Source organism: Perissodus microlepis, chromosome 7, assembly GCF_051167445.1.
Source record: "Perissodus microlepis isolate ML-2025 ecotype Zambia chromosome 7, ASM5116744v1, whole genome shotgun sequence".
Taxonomy (NCBI): Eukaryota; Metazoa; Chordata; class Actinopteri; order Cichliformes; family Cichlidae; genus Perissodus; species Perissodus microlepis.
In genome coordinates this window covers 13,588,534-13,605,459 of record NC_140467.1, presented here as the reverse complement: position 1 = coordinate 13,605,459, position 16,926 = coordinate 13,588,534, and the positions used below count along the sequence as shown (strand labels likewise).

General features: G+C 40.6%; 1 protein-coding gene across 5 annotated transcripts; it reads left to right on the top strand.

The window, feature by feature from the left end:
- The first annotated feature begins 6,210 nt into the window (after nt 1–6,210).
- On the top strand, nt 6,211–16,615 carry saxo4 (stabilizer of axonemal microtubules 4). Of its 5 annotated transcripts, XM_084933588.1 has the most exons (13): nt 6,212–9,941; nt 11,041–11,137; nt 11,431–11,625; nt 11,727–11,850; nt 14,128–14,290; nt 14,401–14,446; nt 14,571–14,656; nt 15,602–15,667; nt 15,763–15,849; nt 15,950–16,015; nt 16,098–16,192; nt 16,294–16,413; nt 16,488–16,615. In XM_084933588.1, exons 3-13 carry the CDS (start codon nt 11,514–11,516, stop codon nt 16,504–16,506), a joined length of 984 nt encoding a protein of 327 aa, XP_084789714.1. In that variant the 5' UTR covers nt 6,212–9,941; nt 11,041–11,137; nt 11,431–11,513; the 3' UTR covers nt 16,507–16,615. The 5 variants fall into 5 exon arrangements, with proteins under 5 accessions (XP_084789715.1, XP_084789714.1, XP_084789711.1 ...); XM_084933589.1 differs by having other exon boundaries at nt 6,211–11,137; nt 11,505–11,625; XM_084933585.1 differs by having other exon boundaries at nt 11,041–11,625.
- The last annotated feature ends 311 nt before the right edge of the window (nt 16,616–16,926 follow it).

Sequence of the window (16,926 nt, the reverse complement as noted above, 5' to 3'; positions counted from 1 at the left end):
TAGTTCAGAAACTGGGAAATGGGTGGAACCATATTACACGGTACATGGAAATACAGCATAAAGGTAAAAACTGAGTTAGTACAATTCTAATAAGCTTGGAAGTCAATATTTGGTCTTCAGGAATAGTTCTCCAGGCTTCTTGAAGGACATTCAAAGCTCTTCTTTCGATGTTGGCTGCCTTCATTCCATTCTCTGTCAACATGATCCCACACTGCTACTTTAATGTTCAATAATGTTGAGGTCTGGGCTCAGGGGAGGCCAATCCATGACTAAGAGTGCTCAACTGTGCATTTTTCTATCCAGGTATGCTTTTACTGCACTGGTAGTGTGCTTGGAATCATTGTTATGTTGTCAATTAGATGCTTTCCAAATAATATCACAACACTTTTGGATGAAATGCAGACCCAAACCATGACACAGCCTCCATTGTGTTTCACAGATGTCTGGAGACACTCACTGCTGTACCTCTCTCCTGACCTCCTGCCGCATATATTATTGACAGTGTTGGGACTAACGCGTTACAGTAACTACGTTATTATTGTGGTAACGAGCACGGTAACTAGTTATTATGCCAAAACCGGGAACGCGTTCCTCGTTACTGGGATTTAAATAGGCTCGTTATTCGTTACTTCGTGTGGTGGCTATCGCGGAGCTTCCACAGATTCAATAACATTAACAAGTGGTGGATGCCAGCAGGTGGATGAAGGAAAAGGGAGGCAAGAGGAGAGACCCGAAGCGGCCGCTGGTCCGAGAGTGTCAGGTGAACTGAACTTCAGGTAAGAAGTTATAACCTGCAGTCTATCTGGGTCAGATATGAACCAAGTTAAGGTGGAGTTTATTTTCGTTATGCTGACTTTTTCGTATTGCGTGCTAGCTAGCATGACGGAGTTTCTATACAGCTGGGTGGGTGCTATGTTACTGATGTTGAACTTTATTTTGTTCATAAGGTTAATTAACGGAATCGTCTGGTATTCAGAGAAAATATTACGCGTTTCGTATTGAGGTGAAAAGGAACAGTTTGTCCCGTACTTCAGCTACAATGAAAAAGACACAAAGCTGGAGTTATTCTGTCTCTGCTGCACAGCTGCCTCTTCTTCTCTCATTCTCTCACCCTCCCTCTCCTGATTCTACTTCAATCATGAAACTGATCAGTGATCAGCTGATTGGCTTTTCTCTCTTGTTTATTTATCGCCCACTTTGCGCCAGAAAGAGGAAACCAGCGGATGTCGCGGTAAACAACAGCAGCACGTTTAAGCTTGGTCAGCTGTTGTTAGAATTTATTTAATATTAATTTCTAGTATCAGCTGATGTTTGCTGGAGCCACAGCTGTAAAGCTGCTGGTCATGATATCGGTTTGGTTATGTGATGAGAGGGAAACATGAAGATGAAACCAGGAGATGTCCTTACTGAATCATCAGAGCTGTGATGGAGAAACAGGTTTACCTTTTAGTTAACATGAATGAGTTGAAGGGAAGTTATGAACTGTTTCTGAGAGACAAATAACACCAGGATCCTTTTCTAAGTAGCTGACAGCTGGTAACTGTGCAGGGGCGGGTCTAGCAAAGTGTTGCCAGGGGTCCATGTAGGGCATTAAAAGGGAAAGGGGGGCACAAGGAAATACTTTCTTATTCTCATTTAAAATGTCTCACTTTTAAAAAAATAATTATCTGAGTCTTGCAACAAACAATTGATAGATTGATACATATATACCATCAGAACAGTGTACATCACTGTCACAACAGTGTTTATTTTCATTCAAAGGCTTTATGATTTTTCCTATAATGGTGGGCCGGTCTCTAGTCAAAATGCCCGTTTTTTTTTTCTCCCAGTCCAGCTCTGTATGCAGCTCATCTGCAGTCTGGTGTTACCTACATCTTCCTATTCAGAAGGCAGAATTTCTGAGCTCTGAGTACAATCGAAAGCACCACGACTGCAGTTTTTGTGTTGGATGTAAAAAGCAGGCTAGGATAGAATCAGGTGTGGGATTTCTCTCGTGGAAATGTGCACATTATTTTTTCCTTTCTATTGGTAGGTGGCACAGTGCACTTGTGGCAAGTAAGCAAGCTAGAAGACTGGCAAAGTTATGGAAGCAACACATTAACAAGAGAATTCTGAGTAAAACCAAAGTTACTTTCCCTAGTAACTAGTTACTCTGAAAGTAACGAGTAACTTGAAGTAACTGAGTTACTTTTGATAGAAGTAACTAGTAATGTAACTAAGTTACTAATTTAAAGTAACTTACCCAACACTGATTATTGACCATTCGAAAAACCTCGAGCTTGTTTTTATGTTTTTGTATTTTAATTTTCATTGCCTTTTCTCTCTATTTCCCTTCCTTAAGAATGTCTTCTTGTCAGCCAGCCTTACAATGAGACTATTTCTAAAATAATCAGCAAAGAGTAGATAGATCAATTGAATCCTGTGTCAGGTCTTTACTGGATCTTCTGTTTTTAAGGACATGACTTTCAGATACTGTTCATCTGCTGTGGATGTTTTTTCGAACTGAAATATAAAGGAAATGTCTCAAAACTCATACAGTACATTACTTTGCTAATCAAATTTGCAAAGCAGTGCATCTGCTCAAGCTCTACCTTAATGCTGATTAATATGTGTTAGCATGCTAATGTGGAAAACTGAAAGTGGAAATGATAAACATTCATCCATTAATTTTCCTCTGCTCATCCAATTTAGGGTTGCAGTGGGGCATTTTAGAACTCCACACAGGCAGGTCCCAGATAACCGACTCAAACCCATGACCTTCTTGTTGTGAGGCAACAGTGCTAACCACTGCATTCTTGTGGTGCCATGTAGACATCCCAGTTACAAATAAATGAATCAAAAAACAAAAATCCTCCTGTTGCTTTTTGGACCTACAAATTTAATCACAATGACAAAGCCTAAACCAATTTTTTTCACTTGTTTGTCTACTTTTGCGTTTGATTTTGAATTAACTGACATTACTGAACTATGACACTCAGAGTGTGTTTTGAGCAGTGTTGGTCAAGTTACTTGAAAAAAGTAATCAGTAACTAATTACCGATTACTTCCCCAAAAAAGTAATCCCGTTACTTTACTGATTACTTATTTTCAAAAGTAATTAATTACTTAGTTACTTAGTTACTTTTTAAAAACACGATTTACAACCTGAATAGGTGATAAAGCGATAGATCTTTCAGCCCAATTCTACTTTTTCTGCATAATCCATCATACAAAATGTAATCAAATGGAAAAGTCTCTTTTTAAAACTTGTTTTATTAGTTTTAACCTTTTAACTTTATGCATCAAGCAAAAATTTAATTATATGCACCATTCTCTGACTGGAAGAAATTTGTTTAACATTTAAACTTATTTTCTGCACATTCCAGCACATAAAATAAAATATATTTTTTTGTGTTTACACTCAGTCTTTCAAATAGATGCAAGTAAAACACAGCAGAAAATAAATAACATCAAAGACTAGCGGTCCTGTTGCTCTATTTTCACCTGTAAAGCAGGAGTGGCGTAGGCGGAGGTTTGCCCTGGTGCAGGTGTGCCACGGCGGTCAGTGGAAGAATCCGCGAGTTTCTCTGTGAATTTCCCATTACGTGGTAGCGCACTCGGTGCTTGCTTGGAAGTTTAGGGGTTTTTTTTCGCTGTAAAAAGAAGTTTTCTTCCCACGCACAACGGACACTAATGTTTTTGTCACTTTTTATGGAATCAAACTCAAAGTAAGGTCAGTACTTCCACGCTTTAAACGCTGCACGCTCATACTCTCTCCCGCACTCGATATATGATCCATTGTTGATCTGCACACAGCTGTTGTCACAAACGTCGCACTCGCTTACGTCACTGTCATGAGACATTCTCGCAAAAAAATCACGGTTTTAGTAACGCAGTAACGCAGCGTTCCTACGGGAAAGTAACGGTAATCTAATTACCGTTTTTGCAATAGTAATCCCTTACTTTACTCGTTACCTGAAAAAAGTAATCAGATTACAGTAACGCGTTACAAGTAACGCGTTACTGCCCATCTCTGGTTTTGAGTCTTTAGTCTCAATTAAATTTTATGTCATTTTTTACATGCTGTCACTTACATTTACAGTCACCACAGGGAGCAGACTTCTGTACACACTTTGATTAGTAGCATCCTTGTAGCAGACTAGCCTGATAAATATCTGCTGCTGATAGCTCGCTTGCTAACACTAGCATCACTACTAGCACTGAGGTTCACGGCTGATGCCTGACTGGTCCGACCACTTTTTCTGTTTAACCAACGTGGTGACCAGTTGACCACTGAGAGCACACCATAAAGATACTCATAAAGTATGCATACTTTTAAGTGTAAACATCTATCCATCTATTCTCTTCCTCTTATCCTTTCAGGGTCATGGGTCTGTTGGAGCCTATCCCAGCTAGCATAGAGAGAGAGGCTGGGTATACACCCTGGACAGGTCATCAGTGTAAACATACTTTTGCAACTTTTGATTTGTTTACGCAAACAGGTTTTCATCTTTGATGATGTAAATTTCATACCATATAGGATATGACATTTCTGAAAATGGTTTCCGAACTATTTTTTAAGTGCTTCAAAAAACCTCATGGCAGAAATTTTTTCTTGTCACAGTAAGATAGGCATAGACTCAGTTCCATCGTGTGTACTGGTAAACCACAACTGCATCCAGAGAAGAAAAACTTAACCAAGTTACCCTTTTCATTAATTTTCTAGAAATAAAGGTCTACAGGGTGGGCCATTTATATGGATACACCGTAATAACATGGGAATGGTTGGTGATATTAAAGTCCTGTTTGTGGCACATTAGTATATGTGAGGGGGCAAACTCCTCAAGATGGGTGGTGACCATGGTGGCCATTTAGAAGTCGGCCATCTTGGATACAACTTTTGTTTTTTCAATAGGAAGAGGGCCATGTGACACATCAAACTTATTGGTAATGTCACAAGAAAAACAATGGTGTGCTTGGTTTCAACGTAACTTTATTCTTTCATGAGTTATTTACAAGTTTCTGGCCACTTATAAAATGTGTTCAATGTCCTGCCCATTGTGTTGGATTGTCAATGCAACCCTCTTCTCCCACTCTTCACACACTGATAGCAACACCGCAGGAGAAATGCCAGCACAGGCATCCAGTATCCGTAGTTTCAGGTGCTGCACATCTCGTATCTTCACACCATAGACAATTGCCTTCAGATGACCCCAAAGATAAAAGTCTAAGGGGTCAGATCGGGAGACCTTGGGGGCCATTCAACTGGCTCACGACGACCAATCCACTTCCAGGAAAATGTTCATCTAGGAATGCTCGGACCTGGCACCCATAATGTGGTGGTGCACCATCTTGCTGGAAAAACTCAGGGAACGTGCCAGCTTCAGTGCATAAAGAGGGAAACAAATATCCAGTGGCTGAACAAAATCTTCTGCGTGAACTGAGGGTCCTGTTCCAATTTTTGTTTTGCCCATTCTACAAATCCTGTGCGCTGATCTGGGTCATCCTCGATGAGATGCTGCAGTAGCTGGAGTTTGTAAGGGTGCCATTTGTGAGTAGCTAATATCCGCCGAAGGGATGTTTGACTAATGCTACTCTCCAGTGACATGCGGCGAGTGCTACGCTGTGGGCTCTTGCTGAATGAAGCTAGGACAGCCACTGATGTTTCTTCATTAGTGACAGTTTTCTTGCTTCCACATTTTGGCAAATCCAACACTGAACCAGTTTCACGAAACTTAGCAAGCAGTTTTCTAACTGTAGCATGAGAGATGGGTGGTCTTGTAGGGTGTCTTGCATTGAAATCTGCTGCAATGACCCGGTTACTGCGTTTACCAGATATCAACACGATTTCGATTCACTCCTCACGTGTTAACCTCTTTGACATGTCAATGGCTGTGCACAAAGAGAAACTTGTAAATAACTCATGAAAGAATAAAGTTACGTTGAAACCAAGCACACCATTGTTTTTCTTGTGACATTACCAATAAGTTTGATGTGCCACATGGCCCTCTTCCTATTGAAAAAACAAAAGTTGTATCCAAGATGGCCGACTTCTAAATGGCCACCATGGTCACCACCCATCTTGTGGAGTTTGCCCCCTCACATATACTAATGTGCCACAAACAGGACTTTAATATCACCAACCATTCCCATTTTATTACGGTGTATCCATATAAATGGCCCACCCTGTATTTAGCTGTAAAGGCATTACTGAAGTGAGGTGCTGATGTTAAGCAATAAGAACTGCTTCACAGCCCAAGCTACAGCTCTTATAAAAAATGCTGAAAATGATTGAGAGCTGTGTGCAGGCTCGTCAGGCTCTTCCACGCTGAAGTAATAAACTGTTTCCTTTATGAAATGTCAAAACAAGTCCGAGAATGCTGGAAACAAATTTTAGTCTAATATGTCATTTTAGGTATTGACATTAACAAGTAAGGCAAGAAAAAGGGGGGGAAAAGCCACTCAACAAAAAGGGAAATTTGTGTCTACACCTACACCTAATGCCATATGGTGTGTATTTGTGTGCTGAATTTAAATCAGGAGAACATGCAGTCAGTGTAATTAAACTGTATTATAAATAATTAGAAGCTAAAATGACACTATTTCAATTTAACACATAGCTGAATGCCATTTGCTCAGAGAGGAGGCAATTTACAAGGGTTGTTTTTGCCTTTGAGAGCAATTAAAAATGTATAGTGGAAAGCTTGTGCAATGAGTATTAAGCATGAAGGTAAACGAACCACACAGGAACATGCTGCAATCTGAAGAAGTTTTTTTTAATCCCTTTTCAGTGATGATAGAAAGATTTTTCATCAGTTAGGTGCTTCATTTTTCATACAGCTCATTTCATTCTGATATCCGGTTCAACAGCTCCGTGTTTCATATCCAGTCTATCACACAAGATTCAAAGCATTCAAAGGAATTTCCCGCAGCATAAACATGGTACCAAAAATATGTTTTCCCTCCAGTAAATCTGTTTCTCCTCAAGTTGTCTTGTGCTGTCAGGAAATCTTGTTTTGACTTTAAATGTCTTATTTTATGCCTGAGTCCTCCTCATCTCATCTCATCACGGTCTGTCTCTTTGCATGCACCAAAGCTGGCTGAAACTCAAAATGGAAAAAGATGACAATGCAATTTGCTCCAAACGGTGTGTGCCAGATTTGCCTATTAAGTGCAGAAGTTGAAAAGGAAGCAGGAATGAGATAAGACTCAGAACAGTGAGGTAGTGAAGCAGAGAGAGCACCTCTGAGACCCGCCACACAAAGAAGGGTCTTAGCGCCTGAGCTAGCTCTTTATGTCTCTAAACATTAATTCCATGCTATTCTATGGCAGACATAGAAACAGGTTATTGAACTGACAGAGAAACCGCCGAGATTCTCCTCCTGGAGCAGCGGAGTATCAGGAGCAGAGCTGGCCAGAAAACAGACGAGCACGGAGCCAGCCGAGACCCTGCTGACAGAGGCCGAGGTTTCGTCCCTCCCTGAACTACAACAGACGGCTGCAGGCAAGCCAAGCACATCATCTCGACGGGAGACACTTGCTTGCATCACCTTCATCTATTTTTAGAACAACTGCATCCACCTTTTTTTTTTTTTGTCATTTTACTCCCTCCTGCATTTCAAGTGTTACCTCAAGTGCAAACTGTTGCAGAAGGTGCAGGATTTTTCTTTACTGCCAGCGCTGTCGGCTTAATCGAGATACCTTTATCACAGAGCAGTCATGTTATATGTGAGTTATGTAGATGGACAGCAGACATAAATTGGTGAATTACAGAGATAATGAATCAGGGTAGAGGTGAGAGTCTCCTGTGAGAGTTGAAAGCTGAGAGTGAGACTGATCTTTTTCTTCTCTCTGCCTCTCAGGCTGAAGTTGTTTGAATATAAGTGAAATCATCTGGTTTTTGTCTTTGACTGGAATAAAAATAGGCGTGTGGTCTATTCCTGCTGTATGTGAATTTATAATTAGAGATGCCAATAATGTGCACATTGTGTTTAAGAGAATAGAAGCAGGAAATGAGACTGTCAGTTTCAATGAAGCAGGCGTTTCCCAGTAGTTATTTTTTGGAGAAGATAATGAACGGTTCCAGGCTTGGCTCGACAGCACGTCAAGCAAGAAAGGCTGTGGAACGGCAATACAAGCAACAGCTTGGTAAAGACAGGCTCCGCCGACTGCCAGTGTTGGCCAGATGGAGGAAAGAAAAGGAGCAAGTAGTGATGTGGCAGAGGTGAGGAAGCAGTGTGAGACCAAGGAAATGAGATGAAAAGAGAAGGACTAGAAGGTGAGAATTAAAGGAAAAAGGTGGAAATGGTGCGACTGTTATGCACTGTTAGATTTAGTGATTTTAAAGGGCAAGCAGCTTGTCACGAAAAAACAAAAAAACAGTTAGATTTCACAGGCTTCTGAAATTCTGAATACCACGCAGTAATGAAAGACTAAAGCAAATAATACCATTTGAAGTGCTCGTACTGTTTTGCAAGAGCATGTGGGATCTGTTATACAAAGTAGGTGTTGTGTGAAATTCATGGGGTAAAAATCATGCTGTTTCACCCTTTTTGATTTAACAGGAATGTCACCCAGATCGAGTTTTAATTAGGAATAACATACATCCACGTCTGCAGCCATAAAGAAATACTTTGATGTCCAGCCTGGATAGTATTCCGGTTGTCCTAAAAAACACCAGGGGTTGAAAATCCTCAGTGTTAAATTAAGATGCTTATGGAGATGTATGTGGGCAGATGTGTAGATGGTGTTCAGACGTTTTAGGCAGCTAATGGCAGCGGATGATAACTCCCTGTCTCGGATGGACATTTTTATCAAGATGTCATGCAGATTTCAAGCCATCCATCATTTTTATATAACCTTAGACTAAAGACAGAGCCACGGTGGCATCACCATGCCATCCAGTGGATGCACGGAGTAACTGTGCCGGCCGGAGGTGATAACTGGTTCTGTGAATCAGAAATTTTATGTGAGGTCAAGGTGAGTTTTACAAAATCTAAAGGTTTACAATATATGACACTCTCTATTTATAAAACACATCTTTGGGTTAAATAAATATTCTATAATGTTATTAACAGTACTGAGTTGGCGTGAGCGGTAGCCTGAATGTGCAACAGCTGGGTCAAAGGGTGGGTACACAGACAGACCGTGGAGTAATAATGTTGGAAAACAGAAATTATATATAATATGCACACGCACATTTGTGTTTAGGACTAAATTAAACACACTAATAGGATGAGAAATTAGTTTTGCCAGTCAGCTGTAACACCTGAACGCCGCCTGCTGCTGCCGAGAATGTGTGAAAACTGGTTAGTATGCAATCAGAGAAGTTTAAATATAAAGAAAATGGTGCTGATGAATGACTGAGACATCCAGACTCTGTCACACCAACGGGGCTGTCTGATGAATACAAAAGAAAGCCACAGGAGCCACTCTAGTATAACTATCTATTGTGCAGAACATATTACTGCAAAAAACATCATCTGTATAAACACGAACGATTTCACCCTTAACATGTCTTGATATATAGAGATATATATAGTCAGATACACAACAACACTTGACATATTACACTGAGCCAAAGTGCAGAAGCGATTTGTGCAAAACTAAGTGCAGCCTTACTGCTTCTATAGGAATTGAGAGGGTAAGCAGCAGCCAGGTGCTGATAATTAAACACACTTGATTGAGTGATCATAAGCAAGAGTGAGCCCCTGCATAAAAGCAGGAGTCTTAGCAATTTATTGGTCTGCCGCAGTCAGGTGTGTGTTAATGCAATCTCAAGGAGGAACGGTGTCTGTGCTGTCTTAGAACAGCAATTTCTGCTGCCCATATGGGAAGGGTCATAAGGCCAAACAATATAAAGGCCATCATTCTACAGTTGTAAAGATTACTCACAAGTGGAAAACATTCAAGACTGTTGGCAATCTTCCCAGGAGTGGACCTCCCAGCAAATTCACCCCAAGGTCAGTTAGCATGCAAAATTTTAAAGCTCATGCCAATACAGTTTGGAAAAGGAAGAAAAAAAAAAACATGAACATGAACATGAAGTATGGCTTGTTTGGAAATTTTGCCAGAAGATGGGACTCTCTAAAAGGAACATGGCAGCACAGCTTAGGCCAGCGAAGCTGCATCTGAACAAACTACAATGTTGTTTGGAAATCTAAGTGGAACCTAAGTGGAAATGTTTGGTTCTTCTATGGCACTTTTCTCTTCTCAAAGTGCTTTATACAACTTGCCTTACTCACACAAGCATTCTGTTCAATTTTTGCACTGATCATCACCTGCACACATGTGTATATATTAATCTGCTCGGCACTTTTAATTCTTAATTTTATTTTTATTTAAGTGTTTTCTTACAATATGTTTTGCACTAAGTGCCGCAGGAATTTCCTTATGTTGTAAACCTGCTCAACATTTGGCAATAAAACCCTTTCTGATTCTGATTCACACCCTGATAAATGCATCATGTGACTGTGATGGGGAACTTGGAGTTCAGCATCTTGTATTTTGGCATGAAGACTGAAGCAGCCAGGGATCACACCACCCCTAATGTACAGTGGCATGTTTGGTGAAAGCCAAACACCTCATACCAAGTGTGAAGCACAGTGGTGTAGGGGTGATGATCCACCATGAACTCCCCTCAATACCAAAGTGTTCTAAAGTTAAGTCTTTCTGTCTAAAAGACAAAGCCCAAATGAGTAATACAGGACAACGAGCCCAAGCATTGCAGCACATCTACAACACAATGAATGAAAAAGAAACATGTTGCAATGGCCGTGCTATTAAATCATGGTGTGCATGTGATTTTTCTTATTACGTCTGTATTTTGGTGTGTGCGCGTGCTATGTGTCATGTGCTGTTCATCTGATTTGTGTATTAAAATAATTTTAGAATCTGGTAAAGACTTTTTTAAAACTGTAGGTTGTGATACTTCAAACCTTAGACCTGAAAGAGGGAGTACTTTCTTTGACACATGTTAAAGAAACAAAAAGGAGGACAACATTCCCAGCTGAAACATTAAAGGCATGAATTGGAGCAGACTGTTTCACTTTTCACCTGCAGTGCTCTGCCGTTATACTGCATCTCCTAGCAACAGAGACCTGTTTATCTACAAAACCTGCCGAAGACAGAGAGGTGAACAAACAGCCTGGAGTTGCAGGTACGTCCTGGGACTAAGTGGCAGATTTCAGTGCTTTTGTGTTTAGTGTTTTTTTTTTTTTTTTTTTTTGTTTTTTTCTGGGATCATTTATATTCAGGGTGAGTGAAAATGGCTGGGACTTTCCTGGAGGATTGCAGCTCTCTCTCCCCTCATACAGCAGTAGACAAAGACAGCACTTATTGCATTATTTCCTTCTGACTCTGTTCTCATTTATTCAACAAGCTCCAAATTTGACTGGATGCTGCCGAAGCTAAAAAGTAAGATGTAACACTTGCTTTTCTTTGTGGTTACAGCAGTGTCCGCAGGCCCACAGGATTTTGTTTTTTTTGCCATCCATCACTGCTGTCAGTGACTGTTTCCATTACAGCAGTCATAGATGGCTGAACAGGGGAGGATTGTCATACCGGCTACTGGAGCAATTGGCAGGAAGGGGCAACTGACCAACAACGCAGTCAAACTCCACAATACTACTTACACAGCATCTCATGGTGAAGATGATGAGTGAGACTCTCCAGAGTTTCAGCATAAATCACACTGATTTGCATTCAAATTTGGGTTCTGACAGACAATTTTGCTATATCTGTCTCAGACTCAGACAGGATGGGATTCACTTCTTATCTCGGGCGTCCCAGTGAGACAGGCTTTACATCAAACCACAGACCAGCTATATATTACAGGCCTAGTTTGGACCACATTGACAACCCTCAGTTTGGGTAAGTGTCAGGACACTTTTTTCCCCCGCCCTCTGCTCATCTTTTATAATGGCTGTTTTGGTTCATCATTTTCTGATAATGTTATTAGCAAAACCTGTGCTTCTCCTTCAGTGATGAGCAAAGCTCTCTGGTGGCTGGGGGGGACTCTGTAGAGCTAATATTTGTCCAACTTTGACATGTGCAGAAAAGCTAACAGAAGAATCTGAGAAATGTCAGTCAAGCTGCACATTTCTGTGAAATCTAATCAGCCAGAATGATTACAGGCACGTTGTGGATTTAGATGAATGCTTGCAGATATCTTTCTCCAAAGCCTCTGCTTCCACGCTTAAAGGAACTTTATTACTTTCAAAATGTGAAAGTAATAAAGATAATAATAATAGTAATAATACATTTTATTTGAAAGCGCCTTTCAAAACACTCAAGGTCACTGTTGAGTTGGGACAAAGAGAGAGAAGGAAGAGATATTTCTTAAATCAGGAGGTAGGGAATTCCAGAGTTGAGGAGCAGAGCAGCTGAAAGCCCTGCTCCCCATGGTTGCAAGACGGGGGGAAGGGACGGAGAGTGAAAGGGAAGAAGAAGATCTGAGACAACGAGTTGGGGCGGTGATCTTAACCAGATCAGAGAGATATGGAGGAGAGAGATGATGAATAGCCTTAAATGTGTACAAGAGTATTTTGAAATTGATGCGATATTTGACCAGGAGCCAATGAAGCTGCTGCAAGGCAGGAGTGATGTGGTGGACAGAAGGGGTCCTGGTGATGATATGGGCAGCAGAGTTCTGGACGTGTTGGAGCTTGTGGATGGATTTTTGAGTAAGACCAAAAAGAAGTGAATTACAATAATCAATCCGGGAAGTAACAAGGCTATGGACAAGAATGGCAGTGGCATGTGGGGTGAGAAAAGGACGGAGACGATTAATGTTGCGCAATTGAAAATATGCAGACCGAGTAACATTATTAATGTGTGAATTGAAAGATAAAGTACTGTCGAGGATGACACCCAAACTTTTCACAGAGGAAGAAATGAAGACTGGTGAGTTATCAATAGTAGTAGAGAAACTGTTGGTTCTGGATAATGTTGATTTAGTGCCGACCAAGAGGAGCTCGGATTTATTACTATTGAGTTTGAGAAAATTAGAAGAGAACCATGAATTTAGTTCAGCTAAGCAGAGGGTAAGGGAGGATGGGGGAAGAATCAGGTTTATTGGACAGATAAAGCTGGGTGTCATCGGCATAACAGTGAAAATGGATATTGCATTTACGGAAAATATGTCCAAGCGGTAGAAGGTAGATAATGAAAAGAAGGGGCCCCAGGACAGATCCCTGGGGAACACCAGTGGTCAGAGGGAAGGGCTGAGAAGTAAAGGATTTGAGTTGAATGAACTGAGTGCGATCAGACAGGTATGATTTAAACCAGGCTAGTGGAGTATGGGAGAGACCGATAGAGGCTAGCCTACTGAGAAGTATAGAGTGAGAAATAGTGTCGAAAGCAGCACTCAGATCGAGGAGAATAAGAATGGAAAGTAAACCGGAGTCAGCTGCCATAAGAAGATCATTGGTTATTTTTATAAGTGCTGTTTCAGTGCTATGGGAGGGGCGAAAACCAGACTGGAACTGTTCATACAGATTATTATTAGTTAAATGTGAGTGGAGTTGTGTGGCAACTATTTTCTCAAGAATTTTTGAAAGGAATGGTAGATTGGAAATAGGCCGAAAATTCTCTAAATTATTGGGATCTAGACTAGTTTTTTTTCAATATTGGGGTGATGACGGCAATTTTGAGGGAAGCAGGAACAGTTCCAGTGGTAAGTGAAGAGCAGATGATGGCAGATATGAGGGGAAGCAAAGAAGGTAGACATGCCTTAATCAAAACTGTAGGAATGGGGTCTAGCTGACAAGTAGAAGGTTTTGACTTGCAGATGAAATCTGAAATATCAGTAACTGAGGGGAGCTGGAAAGCAGAAAAACAGTGAGATGGGAGATGAATTACACAGGAAGAGCTAAATGGAACCTCGGAAACCAGTTCTTGATGTATGAAATTAGACCTATGCACTTGGGTTATACAGGCAAGTATGAAAGTGTGTGAAAATCTCTGACAGAGAGGTTCAAAGGATGTAAACAAAGGACTTTAAGTGAGTAGGTGCTTCACTGTAAATTAGATTCCCTGATGCGATAAAAGATAAAAAAATAAATAAATTTTAAAAAAGCTAGACTGTCAAGAATGAAGCGTGTTTGTCTGAAGTCTTACCTCAGACTCGGCTCTGCTTTTGTTTTTCAGACTCTTGTTATCTGACAGCTTCGTCTCTCAAACTAAACGACACTACCAGCCCCCCATCCGCTCTGGATGTTCTGGGTCTTCAACAAACATCGTTAACAAACCCGGAAACAGCGGCTTCCATCAGCTGAGGATTCAGCCAAAAACCGCATCAGTCGAGGAGAAGGTATGACAGCTCGGTTTGACAGCACTTAAACACACCTCTTCAAGATGATGGAAAGTGTAATATTATGTTATATACATAAACTTTCTGTTATTGCTTAAATGTTTCCTCAGACAGAATATCAAAGTTCATTTGTGCCTCATCGTCCTTCGCCAGCAGGTAATTTAAAGGCTACAATGCAGAACTTTGTGAGCTTGAGCTGTTAATTTATAACTACAAATAATGGAAAACTTTAATAAAATGCCACAGTTTCATTTTGAAAAAGCTAACATTGTTGCTTCAGTTTCTCAGAACCATGTGACTGTAGGTCCTAAAGGAGGGAGTGGTTTCACTAAGGCAGCAGAGCTTCAGGTTAACACCAGCTTGATGGTGAGTGGTTTTTAAAGGTATTGGAAGCTATTCTTAGCTGAAATTTTTATATTCTTCGATTCTTTTAATAACCTCTTATTAAGAAATCCAAGTGAAAATGCTGCCTGTGTATCCAAAACCTGACTTTACATCATGGTTACAAAGGGATTATATTTGTTTTAAACTACATGCTATATCCAAAAGTTGGGATACTGTGCAAAATTTAATAAAAAAACAGAATGCAAATCATAAAAAGCTTGTACAGACTCACTGGCCACTTCATTAGTTGCATCTTACTAGTACAGGGATGGACCCCTTTAGGCCTCAGAGCGGCCTTAGGTCTTCATGGCAAATAGACAATGTTGGAAACAGTCATCCGATTTTGGTCCATATTGTTGTGATAGTATCACACAGTTGCTGTAGATTCACTGGACATCCCAAAGATGCCCTACTGGATTGATATCTAATGCCTGTGAAGGAGGCCATTTGAGAACAGAACAGTTGTAAGGAGTGGTTGTTTGAGTTACTGTTGCCCACCTTTCATCTTAGAGCAGTTTAGCCATTCTCACTGGATATTTTCTTTTTTAGGCCATTCTCTATAAACTCTAGAGATGGTTGTGAGGTGGGTAAATCATGCAACATTCAAAGTCGCTTAAATAACCCTTTTCCCTCGTTCTGAAGCTTGGCTACATGTCTAATTACACTGAGTTTCTCCCACGTGATTGGTTGTTTGAGGTACTTGTGTTAATCATCAGTTGAACAGGTGTGTCCAAGGTGGCTGGTGACTGTGTAATCAAGTATATAGACAGCATGTCAAATGCTGAAACTGGGATATTTGAATCTTTTCAATTTTTTAATGTATATAAATAAGACCAGTACAGTTGAAGTCCTCTGGCAGCTACAGTATGTGTATCTGTGAGTTCTTATCTGTATATCTACTTGTAACTGTCAACTGTTGATATTCAGGGTGAACCTCATCAGACTCCCAGCTCAGTGATGAAAACAGACTTCATGCCACTGTCCCTGCTGCAGGTTGAGCCACACAAAAAGCTGAATTCATTCCGGGGGGGGGAAGGAGCGCAGGGGAATCTTTCATGTACAACTCTGAAGTTTGTTCTGTGTCTCAGGGTACTGAGGCGAAATCGGGCCTGTGCAGCCGTTCTTGCAGAGAAACGGGATTCACACGAGGTGACATCGCTCCCTTGGCCCACCCTGTTAGTGCTGACTTCTTCACAGTTTTTCTTTAATGTAAAAGCGCAACATTAATGCTTTTTGTTTTTATTTAATTATTTATTTCTGTCTCTAATCATCTAGGTCTCTCTTCTGTCATCGCCCCAGACTAAAACAGAGGCCCCGATGCCATCTATCATTGGACAAAAGGTTAAATATGTTCATGCAATAGTTTTTCACTCTATTTATCAGCACGTTATCTGGATTGTTCAACAACATTTTAATTTTTTAGGAACCCACGGGATATGTTCTGAACACTCATAAAAACCAAACTTTTCCTGATGCACCACTTGATCCTTCAGACTTCATCACACATTATAAAAGCAAGTAAGTGTAATTAAGTTAATTAATTAACTTAATAAATTGTCACTTTTCACCCTATAACTGTAAAGTGTGTTACACTATTTGACTACCTGCTTATTTTCCAGGTTTTGCCATCGTGATGACAGAACCTGGAAAAGTCCAGAAAAGTTCAAATCAACGAACTCTTGTCCCAGGATTGTCAGCTCTAAAATGGAAAGTGGCTACAATCTTCGGGATACGGACAGGTATGTATGTTATGCTCATGAAGTCGTATCATATAGATTTCCTTTGACTGACATGACCTAGTTTTATTCTACAGGTACATCCTCAGGGGCTAGACCTTCTCACACCTGTGATGATACCTGCATTGCTGCTTTGTCACAAATAAAAACTGAAGTTTTTTCTTTGTTTGCAGTCTGGCATGTTCTATTAATAAAATCATTTAAATGCATACAACAAAAATGAATTGCTTTTTTTTTTTTACTGGAAACGTTGCCAGCCAGATGTGTGAATGGTAGAAATCCAAAGAGGGAGTGAACGAGATGATGCATTGTCTTTGACCACCTTACTGTCACTGACCTACAGAGAATGAGAGGAGTGTAAACTAATGGGAAAAATAATTACAGTCAGGCTGAGTAAGGCACTGATTTCCAAGGATGTCTGTGGTGTGTCAAACTGTTCTGCCACCCACAGCAGAGTCTGGATGAGCAGCAGAGCCTAAACTGAGTAGGAGGCTGAGATTGCACTATTGTGCAGCT